This window comes from Periophthalmus magnuspinnatus, chromosome 23 (genome assembly GCF_009829125.3).
Source record: "Periophthalmus magnuspinnatus isolate fPerMag1 chromosome 23, fPerMag1.2.pri, whole genome shotgun sequence".
NCBI lineage: Eukaryota > Metazoa > Chordata > Actinopteri > Gobiiformes > Gobiidae > Periophthalmus > Periophthalmus magnuspinnatus.
The window spans coordinates 22896212-22911867 of NC_047148.1; the positions used below are offsets into that span (position 1 = coordinate 22896212).

The 15656-nt window shown below is 40.6% G+C and overlaps 1 protein-coding gene across 2 annotated transcripts; it reads right to left on the minus strand.

Moving 5' to 3' along the window:
* Nucleotides 1–4202: 4202 nt before the first annotated feature.
* Nucleotides 4203–12486, minus strand: ddx54 (DEAD (Asp-Glu-Ala-Asp) box polypeptide 54). 2 transcript variants are annotated; one of them, XM_055231871.1, is made up of 21 exons: nt 12170–12435; nt 11290–11413; nt 11139–11209; nt 10879–11067; nt 10741–10790; nt 10620–10661; nt 10452–10547; nt 10249–10370; nt 9505–9566; nt 9299–9430; nt 9016–9226; nt 8801–8932; nt 8510–8731; nt 8365–8438; nt 7320–7523; nt 7084–7232; nt 6895–7008; nt 6710–6817; nt 6551–6630; nt 4730–5018; nt 4203–4437 (listed from the first exon to the last, which is right to left on the minus strand). In XM_055231871.1, the coding sequence occupies exons 1-20, from the start codon at nt 12284–12286 to the stop codon at nt 4756–4758; spliced, it is 2562 nt and encodes an 853-aa protein (XP_055087846.1). In that variant the 5' UTR covers nt 12287–12435; the 3' UTR covers nt 4203–4437; nt 4730–4755. The 2 variants fall into 2 exon arrangements, with proteins under 2 accessions (XP_055087846.1, XP_033845830.1); XM_033989939.2 differs by lacking the exon at nt 4203–4437 and having other exon boundaries at nt 12170–12486.
* Between the last annotated feature and the right edge of the window lie 3170 nt (nt 12487–15656).

Genomic DNA, 15656 nt, shown 5'->3' on the forward strand with positions numbered 1-15656 from the left:
GACGCAGTGGCTGCAGTGCAGACAGTGCAGACGCAGCTCCTGCAGACGCAGCTCCTGCAGACGCAGCTCCTGCAGACGCAGCTCCTGCAGACGCAGCTCTTGCAGATGCAGCTTTCAGAATTAAACAAACGTGTCTTCTTTGTCTATCCACAGGTGTGATTAAAAAGTTATTTTATTCACTCAGACTTGGTCCAAACACTTTATGTAACTGTCTAAAGGTTTTGAACAAACTGTAAATATTTTGTAGTGTTAGGGATGTATATTTGTACTGGTTTATGTAATCCTGTTTCTAATGTCCACCATGTTCAGTATCAAGCAGTTAATGACGTAATAATAACGTATTTCAAGCCTTAAGTTCTTTGTAAGATGCTAAAGTGTCTTTATACCTTTTTCAGAACAGATATTACTCAAATACAAGTTTAAGACAGTCGCCATTCCTATAAAGAGACTGTTTATATAAATGGACATAGCTTATCTGCTAGTCGCCGTGTTCCAAACAGGAAGTGATCACGGGCGCACTTCCTGCTCCATCGACTCTGGCTCCGATTCACTTTGTTTTGAAAAACTGTGTCCTCTCTCTGTCTCTGCTGCTTCAGACTCATTCTGGTCTTAAATGTTCGTATTAACCCTCTACATGATCCTGGGGTTTTTATTTCACTATTGTGTCTGTAAATCAAGATATGAACATTAATAACAGACAAATCAAGTGCCTTCTCTGATTGACAGCGTTACTAAGCGCCCCTCGCTTCTGACTGGTTCTTTGGTTGCTATGATGCTCGTGGTCGGAATTCCAAATATGGAACTTTGCTCCAAATTAGCCGTTACACCTGCTCTAGCCTCGATGAGCTTCACTTGGAGCCAAACGCTGTGGGTGACGTCACACTCAGTCACTTCTTCATACCGTCGATGTTTCTTGTAGTTAAAGCTCGAGTCCGGCGGCTGAGAAAATATTCCTCGGCTTCATCCCAAGGGTTGGTATCCTGGAAAACTCCAGCATGTTTAGGGTCGGGAGTTCAAAAATAGCCTTTTCCAAAGATTCTTGCAGGAATAGCTCACTTTAAAACTACCCCCCACCATCCTCAGGGGAGTCCGACTGAGCGTCTAAACAGAACTCTCCTTCAAATGTTACGCCCCCTGCAGGAAGGAGAGAAAACACACTGGAAAGATCATTTGCCTCACTTTCTCCATGTGTACAATTAAACTAGACACGAGGGCACTGGAGACTAAACACTGTTTCTTCTGTGTGGTAGAACACATAAATAAAACCTCAGCTAAAGGGGAAAAGTGCAGTGTGTCCATAAAGTTGTTTTACGCTTAAAAAAATAAATTACAAAGGCAGTTGATCAGATATTTTAATCGGACTTGTTCTGTTGTACTCTGCGGTTTCCAAAGAGTTTTACCTCATTTAATCCACCTCTGAGCTCCAGGAGTTGCACGAAGCATCAAGACGGGGCTGGATTTCTTGCCGTGTTCGCCGTTTCAGAGCCTCAAGTTCAATCACATCTGGATCTTTTGCTTTAGATCAGTGACGTCCTGTACTTTTGTGTCCTGTACTTTTGCTCGATACACGACATCTTTAACGCAGCCTCATAGAAAGAAATCAATAGGTGTGAGATCTGGAGAACGTGGCCAGGGGATTGGTCCATCTCTTCCAATCCAACGGTCTGTAAACGTTTGATTGAGGAACCATCTTACTGGACAATGACGGTCGGCTGAAGGTCCCGCATCGAGGTCGACATCTGCAGTAACTGACCTCGCTGGAGAAAAACGGACCAATAATTTGATTGCACACGTGATAAAAAAGTTTTATAACCAACTGTGGGATTACGACTGAACACCTGTGAGTCAGAATCCCCCCTAAACCTGATGATTGATGATTCCGTAGCGCTGTGGATCTCTGAGTGGTGAAGGACAGCCGGTCCACGGGGGGCGGGGAGCAGAGATGAGCGCCACCAACATGGGTCGACCCTCCGCTATCTCGAACCTCATGTTTGTGGAGAACCTGGTGCTAAATCACTCGCAGACGACCTGAAGAAATCTAATGAATATAATCTGATCAGAGACTTTATAGACGCCCTGTACTATGAAATGATTAAAAAAAATATGTAAATCAAATGTCCTCATATGTGACATTTTACTCATTTTGATAAAACATTTGAATAATGATTTGCAAAAACTATTTATTAAGACCCTGAACACAGCAACATTTGTCCTGAATCTAAAAACAAAATGAGAAACAACAATTGTGTCTCTTGGAACAAAGTGTCTTGAGTGAAGATCTGCAGACAGGAGCAGGAAGAAAAAAAAAATAAATAAATAAAATAAAATATTCTAAACATTCTAAACTGTTAAAAATGAATATATATATAATACATTTACATTGTTGCTGTTCTTGTTGCTGTTATTCTTAATCTAATAATTTGCACTGTGGCCTAGACAAACCAAAAACGTGTTGTCCACATATGAGGACACCAGGTCTCAGGAGGTTAAAAACAACACAGTCGACCAAAGTGCTGCACACAGGTTAAAACACAAAAAAAACAAAAAAAACATGAGACACAATAACATTAAAAACAGACCATGATAAATGTCAACTCTTTACACCAAGTTAAAAGCCAAGCTAAAAAAAATGAGTTTTAAGAAGAGATTTAAAAACAAAAGTGAGTCATCCAGTCTAACATTCAGTGGAAGTGAAGAGTCCAGAGTCTTGGAGCAGCCACTGAAAAATAGTAATAATACATTTTATTTATAACGCACTTTACATTTGAACAACAAATCTCAAAGTGCTACAGTGCAAAAAAAGACATTAAAAACAGAAGACAATTAACATTAAAAACAGAAGACAAAGAAAAGTAAAAGCCCGATCGCCCCTAAGTTTCCTTTTTGGCTTAGGGACCACGAGGAGAACCCGACCTACAGACCTGAGCGAGCGGGAGGGCGAGGCACCAGCAGCTCAGACAGATACAGAGGGGCCAGGCCACGCAGACGATTAAAAACAAATAGAAGAATCTTAAAATCAATGCGAAACTGAACAGGGAGAGATTTGAGAATGGGAGTTATGTGATCAAATTTCCCAGAACCAGTTAAAAGACGAGCAGCAGCGTTCTGGACGAGCTGAAGACGGGAAGGTAAGGTTTTGTTGAGACCTGAGTATAATCCCTTTACAACCACGAGACCGAGTATCAGTCAGGGATGTTTCAGAACGAGGAGGAAAACCTGGACAGAAACAGTCCTATATACAAAGTTCAAGAACCGTTTGGAGCCTGGATTTAAACATTGTCAAAGTCGAGGCCTGTCTCACATCTTTAGAAAGACTGTCCCAGGTTTTAACTGCACGAAACTGAAACGCTGATTCCCTAAGTTTAGTCCCGACTGAAGTCCTCCTCGTGTGAGATGGTTCATGTGGCTCTAACATGTGGGAGATGTTCTTTGGTGCTGGTCCATGCAGAGACGTGGAGCAGATATGACAAAATACTGAACCAATCCAAGTACAAAACCCAAAACCGTCAATCTCAGCTATTGACCCTGAATCAGCACCAAGGCCAGCGCCGCTCGTCCCGATTCCACCCGAGGAATGACCAGAAACGGACCGTGTCAATGACGTAGAAACTCAAGTGTCTGATCTAAACACACGAGAGGGAAAACTCCACGGATCAACCCGAGCAGTTAAAACAAGAGAAGTGTTCAGTTCTTACAATCAGTTTGGACGAATATCTCAAACACGACGTCGACGTTTGTCCTTCTGCCCCATTAAACAACACGACCCGACACGTACGACCGCCCTGCTCTGTGTGGACGTTATGAAAAGACTTGAACGTTCAGATTATTTGAGACGTAGGAGACAGAGGATGAATGTTAGAATTACACTGCCGCACTGCGTTAAGTACATTATTACAGACATGAGAGTGAATGTGTAAATGTGCGATTTATTTGATGTATATATGTGTTAATTTGCACTTTATGGCTTATTTTATTCTATTTTAGACTTTGCATCAATTTACATATTTGGTACTAGACAAAAACTTAATATTTATCCGTTTAAGCTCCTTTATTATTTGATTAATTATGTGATTTTTGAGACAATGAGCAGCCGAACAAACTGAATAATTTAATGATTTTTAGAATTAACTACGGATGGGACGATAAACATTAACAGTTTGTGATAAAAAAAAAAAAAAAAAAAGGTAGAACAATAATCGTTTGCGGGACATTTTATACAATCTTTTATTTTGTATTATATCACCAGGATGTCGAAGTTTATTTATCCACAGGGGCGTAGACAGTGGGGAAGACAAAGGGGCCCCAGAATCTAAGGGGCCCCAGGATCGGACCATCTTAGTTTATATGGGGGGGGGCCCATGTGAGGCCTCCTGCCCCGGGTCCCCAATTTCTGTCAACAGGCCATAACGTTTCTCCACAAGATCGCAGTCGTTTTCACTGACAACAAAGTACAATTATATAAAAGTTGATTAAACATGGAAGTTATAACATTTAAATTATAATTATTCATATCCATTATATTTGTTAAACTTTCAGCAGCTTTAATCGTGATATAATTGTTAATCACAATTATTTTAAACAGTCTCCTCTTCCTCTAAACACACCCGGAAACACACAGCCCAACATAAAAAACTCAACAATTGCGTCTTAGTTAAACATTTAATATCAAGAAAAATCTAGATCTTAACACAGGATTCAGTATTTAAATGTTTGTTATGTACATACTCACTGACATTAACACACAGCTGTTTCTCTTCAGAGTCTTTTTCTCATTTTGCCCTTTTTCATGCCTCCTCGTCCAAACCCTGATTTCTTCACGTCTCTGACAAACTTTTTGTTTTTGGATCGCAGTTTCTTCAGGCCTCCGCTCTGAAGGAACTGTTGTTTCTGCTTCTTCTTGCGCTGCTTTAGTATTTGTTGACTCGACTTCAGCTCCGAGCGGATCTTGCGGCCCCCGGCGGTCTCCTGTGGTCCTCCGGGGCTTCTGCCTGCCGGGCCGTGACGACCGCGACCCCGACCTTTGAGGGAGGGGTTCAATCAATCAATCAAACTTTATTTGTATAGCACTTTACAACAGCAAAAACTGAACCAAAGTGCTTTTCAAGTGCATTAAAATTCTATATACAAAACAAACAATAAAAACAGTCTTTAGCTTTGGCTTTAAACAGAGACAAAGGAGTGACTGAGCGTAACTCTAGGGGTAAACAGTTCCAAAGTCTGGGACCAGCCACAGAAAATGAACGGTCACCCCACTGTTTCCACAAAGTTGACACAAAGCCACATCATTATTATCTATGCTATAAGCTGATGACCATTTTTTATTATTTATCGACTCAAAAAGCAGCGCCACGATTAAACCCAGATTAAAGTTGCGTTTAGAGTGAGAGAGCGCTGAGTGAGTGTGATGTCGCCGCAGCGTTCAGCTCCAAATGAAGCTCATCGAGGCTGGAGCAGGTAAAGCAGCTAATCTGGAGCAGAGTTCATGATTTGGAATTCAGACGGTGACTATCATAGCAACCAAAGAGCCAATCTGGAGCTAAGTTGTTGAAGGTAACGCCCCTTCCCGCCCACACTGCTGGTTTAAGCAGGGAGTGTATGCTTAGCAACAGGTTTGATTGACAGTGTTGCTAATGCTAATGCTAACAGGAGCGACCTCGGGGAAAGATGCAGCCGATTTGTCTCTTATTAATGTTGATATGTTGAGTTAAGGAGGCAATAGTGAAATAAAAACAGGAGCAGATTTAAAAAAAAAAAAAAAAAAAAAAAAAGGAATATATAAAATAAAAAATATAAAAATAAAAAATATAAAAATAAATAAAATAATAAATAAAAAAATATTAAAATAAATAAAAGAAAAATAAATAAAAAAAATATTAAAATAAATAAAAGGAAAAAAAGGAAAAAATATTAAAATAAATAAAAAATATGCTGGAGATTCTACACTAATAACTTTCTAAATTGAATAGTTTTGTATTGCTGCTGTTCTAAAAATCTGCATTGTGGCCTAGACAACCCAAAATTTACAGATTTACAGACACAATACTGAAATAAAAACCCCAGGATCATGTAGAGGGTTAATACAAACATTTAAGACCAAAATGAGTCTGACGGCAGCAGAGACAGAGAGAGGACAGATTTCTAATGTAAAGTCGATGCGCATGATCACTTCCTGTTTGGAACATGTTGGCTAGCAGGTTAGCTGTGTCCATTTATACAAACAGTCTATGGGACAAGCAAAGCGGCAATGGTTGATGACTTTTATGGCGACTAATTATAAAGTTTCTAAATGTAAAGTGCTCACTGGACTTAAGTTGTTTTAGATCAATATTAAAACATCAAAAATATAAAATAAAAATTCATGGGTTTCATATATAATATAAAACCCCATAACTGATATATACAAACTTATTCAGCATAATGTTTCTTCTCATCATTATTAGTTTTTATAATTGGTAATGTACTTAATGTTAAACACAGTATCCTGAAAAAGTCAACCTGAACCTCAGTGTAATTTTATTTTTCAATTCAAAAGCAGTAAACAGATCCTCACCAGCTGGACGTCTCATTCCTCCCGTTTCATTGTCAGATCCAAGGTCGTCCACTTTGTATTTCTTCTTCCACTCTTCATAACTGAAGCATTAACGTTAAAGGTTTCAATTCAACACAGAAATATGAAAGTATTTTAGACTCAAGTGTGTTTGGAGGATACAAGTTCTTCTTGTTCTTCTTGCTGATCACTTGTCCACTTTCTGTCTTGATCTTCTTCTTCTCCTCCTCTTTCCCAGTGTCTCTGATGAAACGCTTCTTTTTGCGGTCCCTTTAAAACGCCCATAATAATTCAATCCACAAATGAAACTCACTGAAACAAAAGTGACTAACGCACTAAAGTGTTACCATTTCATCAGACTCTTGTGTTGGTTTAACTTGTCGCTCTCGTCTCCCATCAGGTCCAGGAGAGCGGAGGAGGCCTGTTGTTCAAATGACGTGCCCTCACCACCGAGACTTAACCTAAAACGAACAATAAAACAGATCAAACGAGGCTTAGAGCTGTTTGTGCACTTTTCTTCCACATTGCTTCCTTACCCTCTCTCAGAATCAAAATCTTTAGACCGATATGGGATGTAATACTCGCCGTCTTTGCCTGTTAATCTACTTTTTTTGTTTTTTGGTTTTCCCGCAGCATCTTGTTGGTGTGATCTCTTCCTTCCACCAACGATATTTGAAAACACCCCCTAGTGGACAAACGTTAAACTGTCAGATTATATTTACTCTTTTATCGTTATTAAAACATTTATATGACAAGCACACGAGCTCCTGACCTCGATGTTTTCCTCTTCCATGTCTTCAGTCTTCGCGGAGTCGTCGTCTGCTGTGGTTTTCTGATGTGGCTGTGGCGGAGCTTCACTTCCCACATTCTCTTTACGTTTGACGAACTTGTGGACGAGGTTGTCGTCTCTGCAGCGCTTGGTTCGCATTACTTCACTGGCAGGAGTTTTACTGTTTGAATTTATTTCAAAGATCGTCTAAACGGATAGAAATGTATATCAGTTTAGGGATGGCAAAAGAAAAATGTTATCTTTCAAATGGACAAATTGTGAAGCCGGGGTTAAAACGGAAAAACTCAAACTGAAACATGAGTTATTCAAGCCCCTAATGAGTGATTTCACACTTATTCACATCCTGGCTAGCCCTATTGCTCTCTTTGTTCTCCATTTTGCTTTGGGTCTGAGGATGGAGTTACAGATGGGAGATGGATTATGTCTGAGGCTCCTCTTTTCTGTTAAAGGAAGGATTGTCTTTCCTAACTGTAGGAGGCAGGTAGAGGGGTGCACGGTGTGTTCGCTGCGTGTTTGGTTGGTCGAGAGCCGAGGGGGCGGGGCTCACGTGGGCAGGTGTGAAAAAGTGGCAGTGTTGAGAGTCAGGGCTGGGTAGCTGTCATTTTTGTTGACCGACAGTTCCTCTGGAGATAAAACCGTCGGAGAAAATGGCATTTACTTATGATACCATCACCTGTTATGTTCATCCATGTCCATTCTCTCTGCTGATAGCTCCGTGTGTGTTCGCTAAATAAATCGCCACCAAAACAAACGTCAGGTCTCAGTTTATTTGTTCGCAATAAACTACCAGTGCGTAACGAAGCTAAAACCCAGGACTCACTCAAAGTTTCGCTGAGGGAAGCTACTACACTAACAAAAATTGCTTCTTTAACTCCCCCCGTTATCTGACCAGACCTGAAGAAGCGGCTTCGCTCCTAACAGATTTTATTTTTCTTTTGCGATGGATCAGATCTGGATGACTGAGATATTACACAGATACGTTTAAGGACTCATTTAATCATGAAAAATCTGAGCTGCAGTAACTTACAGACTTGGATTTGTAGCCTTTAATTGCATCGACGATCTGAAGACGTTCAAGCTCCATCTTCTCCAGACCAGAACCTAAAATCAGACAAAGTTAAAAAAGCACCTCATTGGTTTTACTCAATGAACTGTTTCCACGTCAAACTCACAAAGGAAAGGGTGAATTGCCATGGAAGAGAGGTCAATGCCTTTTACGCGCCTGACCGACTCTGGCGAAGGGTTCGGCCGCGACTTCAGGTACTGCTTGTAGGCGTTCTCGGACACTCTATGGAGGTTTTGCAAATCCAAAGAATTTTCATGGGAAATAATCAAATGAGCACTTTCGTCGTCCAGTATGTTCTGAGGTACACGTCCAAACACGCCGTCTGCATCTATTCAAAAGTGGTTAATTTAACATTTTTTCTATTTATTGTGAAGTGTAAATCTCAAATAAATCATACCCTGCACGTGTTCAGGTGTGGCTAACTGCACAGGTCTCCCCAGGAACAAGTGAAGGTCGTAAACATACGGCATTTCATCAGGACAAACGATGCTGTACGTTGTGCCGCTGCGACCAGCTCGACCTACTCTACCTGCAGACAAAAACAGATCACACACAGTTAAAAAAAACAATAAAAATCGTACTTTTTTAGAGTAATAAGTGCAAGTTACAAACCAACTCTGTGCAAGAACAGCTTGGCTTTAGAGGGAAAGTTGTAGTTGATGACATTGTCCAGCAGGGGGATGTCTATACCACGAGCAGCCACATCAGTAACAAGAAGAACCATCGCTTTCCTATGTACAAATTTCCCTATGTTTATCTTCCTGGCAGTCTGGTCCAGAGCACTGTAGATGTAGGCACTTTCTATTCCCTCAGAGGACAGCAGCTAAAAAAAAACAGACACATTTAATAACTTGAAGGAGGAGGAGTGCGTGTTCTGAGTCGTCTGAAGGATCACCTCTTTTAGGTACTCTACGTGATGTTTGGTGGCGGCAAACACCACGGTCTGCTCCTGGGGCTTCACGACGTTTCTCAGAAGGTGAAGTAAAAGCGCAGGTTTGTCATCGATGCGACAGTGGAAGAAAGACAGCTGCGAAAAAGACACAAAACATTTTTAAACAGTGATCACAAACTGGAAAAGATGATCTGATCCTGTTTTCTTACCTTTATTAGGTCACTAAGTTTGGAGTCTACGTCCAGGCGAATCAGCACTGGTTCAGTGAGTCCTGTGTAAATAAAAATGTATTTAAAACAAAAGCAAAATAAGGTAATATTTTATAATAGCCTAATACAGGGGGTCTGTAAAGTCTCTTTACAATTTTAAATTTGAATTACTTATCTTTAGTTCTTATTTTTATTTATACAGGGGAACCCAATGAGAACTTGGACTCTTTTTTCATGGGCACCTTGTTTAAAATACAGTACAAACATAAAAACAAAAAAGTCCGTAGAAAACAGGAAAAAAAAAAAAAAAAAAAGGAGCAGGTGTGTGTATAAAAGTTTGTTACATTAAATTGCGATTGTGTCACCAACGTCTCCAGTTTTGCTTTCCCTTTTACAAAGATAATTGATAAGATATATTAGATTTATTCTATTGTACTCAGTGGTTATAAACATTTTTAATCACATTGCATCTTTGTATTGTTGATTAAAAGAGGCATCATTTTGAATGAACCCCTAAGAAATGTCTCCTCCTCAACAGAAGCCCCAGTGTGTATCATGTTTCTGTGGGGCTGTGTTAAAGACGTCATGAATCGAACAAAGAGACGGGACATTACTGAACTAAAGACAAAGATGGAACTGGATTTCTTGCCATGTTTGCTGTAGCAGAGCCTCATCAATGGTTATTTATTTATTTATTTTTGTAAAGAGACTTATATTTAATAATAATACATTAAGGACACTCACCAGCTCTGGCAAACTCCACCAACATTTTTGGTAAAGTGGCAGAAAACAGCAGAGTTTGTCTGGTGTCTGGGAGTCTCTGAATTATTTCTTGAAGCTGATCCACAAAACCCATTTCAAACAATCTGCAGGTACCAAATTATTTTTATATAGAGACATTATTGTACAAATATAAATCAAACACAAAATGACTCGTTGCTTCGTACCTGTCTGCCTCATCAAACACTACATATTCCACACTTTGCAACTTGAGATTCATGTCTTTCACAACGTGCATGAGACGACCAGGCGTGCCTATAATTCTGACAAAAGACGTAAAAAATATTGTTTACAAACACTGAACAGCGACAGTGTTTAAATTCTGTCGTACTCACATGTCTGGGTTTTCATGCAGTGCAGCAAATTGGTCGTCCATACTGAAAAAAAACACATGAATATTGTTTAAAGCAACAGTGGTACAATGCAAACTGGAAACAAAGATAAAGAGGCTCATACCTGTCTCCACCAAGGATCAAAGCTGTTTTTAGTCCTGTGAATTTCCCCAACTGCAACAATGAAATGTAAAGATTCAGTTACAGCAAATAAATACAAACAACAAAAATAGAAAGCTGCATGTCGAACAGTAAATCTGACCTCTTTTGTGAACTTCATGGTCTGTAGAGCCAGCTCTCTGGTTGGAGACAGAATCAGGGCCCTGGCTCCAGTTTTGGCCTGAGGTGCCTTCAGTTTCTCAAACATCGGAATGAGAAACGCAGCGGTTTTGCCACTACCCGTCCTGGCCATAGCGACAACATCTTTGCCATCCAAAATGACGGGGACAGTCTGGAAAATAGAGAGAACAAGTAGAAAAGTGGTTAAAAGTAAAGCTGATGTGTTTTATTATTGTGACTTACTTTTCTTTGTATTGGCGTAGGAACTTTATACCCCTTCTTCATAACGCCTTTATATACGGGGTAACTAAGTCCTGAAAAAAATCATCTCATGTTAATCCATTCTCTCTGACAGGTTAAGATGAGTCATGTCGCCGCAGAACATCTCCCTCACCCATGGACTGAAATCCTCCAGACTTCTTCTTCTTCTTGTTTTGCGCTCGGACCATCTCCCTCGTGTCCGGCTCCACATCGGACAGACAGTCTGAGGTCGGGAACCGTGGGAGCTTCCTCCCCTGCTGCGGGGAAACGAACAAAAAGACTGAAACCCACTGTTACGCCACTGTTAAAGCAACTTCTGATGCAAAGAAACTGTACAATATAATACTATGACTGAGGAATGTACACTGCCTGGCCAAAAAAAAAAAAAAAAAAAATCGCCACCTGGATTTAACTAAGCAAATATGTACGAGTCTATAGGTACGAGTCAGGTCTAGGTTCAGCAACAGTCTGTGCTCAAAGAGTGAGGTCAGCTGACACCTGAATACAATGAATGACCAGGTTATTATTATTATTATCAATGGATTTTTTTCTTCCCTGATGACACGGGCAGGACTCATCGGGCTCAAATTGTGACAGAGTGGATCAGCATCAATGCAACAGGTGGAAAATTAATGCAACACTGGATGGAAATAAATCTTGTGACAGTGAACGTGTGTCATAATCAAAGCTAAATGAGGTACAACCAAATATTAGTGTGTGTGACCTTTGTTTTTGGGCCATGCAGTGAGTTTTAGATGAGCTCACACTGGCACTGGGTCAATGTTAAAGAGGGGGAACTACTGCTACCTCACATATACAGATAACTAACAACATTTGTACATAAGCATTTCTATTTTTCTCATTTAAAACAGAAGGCAATGGGATTTTAAAGCTGCACCTCTGGATCACAGCTGATTAAAGATGCAGTGCGACTCTTAAATCAAGAAAACTGTGACTGACCCTCACCAGACAAAGATTATCCACTGTTTGTGTGAAAATAAACACATATTTACCGTGTCATCGTCTTTAATTTCTGCTGCCAGCTCAAAGTCTCCACTGTCAGACTCTGCCTCCAGCTCTTTGTTGTTGTGTCTTTTCTTCTTCGTGAGTTTTTTCTTCCTTTGACCCATTTTCTCGTCTGTTTTTTTTACTTTCCGGATCAGAAAGTCAAAGAATATAAACCAAGTAGTGAATAAATAAACTTAAAAGTGTGTTTAACCCACCACAGCAGCGCGGGCAGACATGTTGGAAACGCACGTGTGGATCTGTGTCTTCTTCTGCGCCTGCGCGGTCATGAGTCACGCGCCACGCCGCTGTCACACTGCCCCCTGTCGGTCAAAGGCGATGCAAGTTTATTTGGTGCAGCACAACTCGTACAAAAAGTAATTCAAAGTGTTTTACAGACTAAGAAAGACGCTAAAATCACACAAATCAAAACATAAATAATCACAAAATTTTAAAAAAAATCATAAGATTACCATTAAAATAGAAGAGTGCAGAATAAAACCCTTTCAGTCACATGCACAGCTGGATTTAAACATTGTCAAAGTGGAGGCCTGTGTCTAGGTTTTAGCTGCATAAAAATGAAAAGGTGATTCTCCAGGTTTAGTCCTGAGTCTGGGCACCAGCAGGAGGCTGCTCCCTGAAGTCCTCCTCATGTGAGATGGTTCATGTGGCTTTAGTCCTGGTTTAGTCCTGGTTTAGTCCTCCTCGTGTGAGATGGTTCATGTGGGTTTAGTCCTGGTTTAGTCCTGGTTTAGTCCTGGTTTAGTCCTCCTCATGTGAGATGGTTCATGTGGCTTTAGTCCTGGTTTAGTCCTGGTTTAGTCCTGGTTTAGTCCTCCTCGTGTGAGATGGTTCTTGTGGCTTTAGTCCTGGTTTAGTCCTGGTTTAGTCCTGGTTTAGTCCTCCTCGTGTGAGATGGTTCATGTGGCTTTAGTCCTGGTTTAGTCCTGGTTTAGTCCTGGTTTAGTCCTCCTCATGTGAGATGGTTCATGTGGCTTTAGTCCTGGTTTAGTCCTGGTTTAGTCCTGGTTTAGTCCTCCTCATGTGAGATGGTTCTTGTGGCTTTAGTCCTGGTTTAGTCCTGGTTTAGTCCTGGTTTAGTCCTGGTTTAGTCCTGGTTTAGTCCTGGTTTAGTCCTGGTTTAGTCCTCCTCATGTGAGATGGTTCTTGTGGCTTTAGTCCTGGTTTAGTCCTGGTTTAGTCCTGGTTTAGTCCTGGTTTAGTCCTCCTCATGTGAGATGGTTCTTGTGGTTCATGTGGGAGATGTTCTTTGGTGCTGGTCCATGGAGAGACTTGTTCACACTGAGCTGCTTTAAAGTCTCTGAGCCACAGGAGCCACAGACCTGAGCACAGGACACATGTGTGAAGTACTTCCTGGTTCTAGTCCTGACCCGAGCAGCAGTGTTCTGGATGTTCTAGATGTTCTGGATGTTCTGGATGTTCTGGATGTTCTGGATGTTCTGGATGTTCTGGATGTTCTGGATGTTCTGGATGTTCTGGATGTTCTGTTCTGTCTTAAGTCTCGTTTGGAGAGTCCAGTGATCAGGACGTTACAGTCGTCTAATCTACTGGACACAAACACAGGATAAGTCTGAGTCTGGTTTTGACAGTTTACCTTTGATTTTTGACATGTTTGAGACGGTAAAAAGCTGCAGATGTTATTGATTTGCTGTGGCTGTTAAAGTTCAAGTCTGAGTCCATTTTTACCTCTAGATTTCTCATCTGATTTGAAGGTTTTAGAGAGAGAGACTGGAGCTGATGCTGACACTTTCTCTATGTTTCTGTGGGACAAAGACGATGACTTCTTGACGTCTTGTCTGTGTTTATCTGGAGAAAGTTGTTTTTCCTCCACACACTGATCTGTTGATGCAGTGAATCCACTGGTCCAGATTCACCTGCTTCACCTGACAGGCTCTCCACTGTGTCAATGTGATACAGGGATGATTTTGGATTATAGGCTTATAATTTATAGATCAGTTTAGTTTAGTATGGTAAACCTTTGTGTTTTAGAGGCAGAAATCCCAAATTTAACTGATCAGGTTGCTATTTTATTACCTTATTTTTATATGACCTAAATATTTCCAAACTTAATCAGAAACCAGCTGCATCCAACATGTTTAAACCCAAATTACTTTCCTTTGGGTTGCATTAAAGCTGCATTTTGGAGTCTGGACTGACCTAAACCTACAGTAAATACATCCACCTCATGGTAAAACACTAAATAAATCAACATTATGGTAACAGCCGGCGGCCAACACCATTCAGATCCTGCAGAGTGGACCGTTGTTGCATAAAGCTCGGGGCGCTGACTTATGATTAGACATAAGAGGGACAGTCCGTCACACACAGGTCGAGGTGCACGCGGTACTTCAGTGTGATTCAGTGACACACGCACAGATTCAGTCATGCAGGTCCCACTGAGGGCTGTTTTCGTGTTTTCAGCCTGGCATTTAAATAAAAAAAAGGCTGGAGTTGTAGGTCATTCTCCGGCGCTCGTGGCACTGCCTGAACAACAACCTCATCTTGGAATACATGTTTCAGCTTTAATGTTTCAAGGCCTGGTTTATTATTCATAAGGAGGAGCTTTTAATGCCTCTGTCTGTGTAAATCAGTGTTAATGTGAGACGGTAGCACTGATTTCACTTTTCCCATGAAACAATGGCCCGAGCTCTGAATACAAATGTGTTCTGCTGCTTTAAAGACACTCGAGGTTCAGTGATGATGACAGTTTAAGTGGTTATAGGTTCATATTGGTTTATATTATTAGTTTATACGTTATATTACATGCAGTATATTAAAAAAAAGGCTTGAAATATGTGAGATTCATGTAGTTCTGTTTGTGAATTTACATTATGGAAGAAAAAATACCCACCCTGTCACATGTGAATAGCAGGAAACGGCGCTGTTGTTTTTCCAGCTAAATGGTGGTGACGTGTGGCAGATGTCGTCAGGTTGATTTTTATTTTAAGACGCTGGTGTGTGTGTGTGCTGAAGAGTGTGTGTGCTGAAGAGTGTGTCTGGAGCAGATGCTGCCGTTAAGCCTCAGAGATTGAGGGGGTCTGTTTAAATTACAAGATTATTGTGCTGATGTTTTGTAAAGCTTTTAAAAGGGATAGTGGTTAATATCCTCCCCCCGCCGCCCCGCAGAGCATCACGACGTCAATGTAATTATTAAAATCTGAGCAGGACTCCAGCAGACCATTTCAAATCATTCAAATATTCAGTGTTTAGTGCATTTATGCGAATCTCCAAGCACCAGATTCAACAGATGCTTTAAATATGTCAACCTCTGTACATCCACATAGAACTGGAAATATTCATCTCTAAGTATTTCCTAAACCAAACTAAACTATCAAATCATTTCAAATCATTTACTGAATTCAACACCTCAGTAAAAGTCTGAACTCACACACGTTTGTTGTAATTAGTCTCATTAAATCTGTCAATAAATCAATATCCGAGGCAAATACTCAGCAGGTCTGATCACGCCGGGAT

Coding starts and splice junctions, on each gene's coding strand:
- ddx54 (XM_055231871.1), bottom strand. CDS start 12,286: ATGGGTCAAAGGAAGAAAAAACTCACGAAGAAGAAAAGACACAACAAC. Junction 7,009..7,083: donor GATTTTGATTCTGAGAGAGG/GTAAGGAAGCAA, acceptor TGTTCGTTTTAG/GTTAAGTCTCGGTGGTGAGG. Junction 6,631..6,709: donor AAGAAGAACAAGAAGAACTT/GTATCCTCCAAA, acceptor TTAATGCTTCAG/TTATGAAGAGTGGAAGAAGA.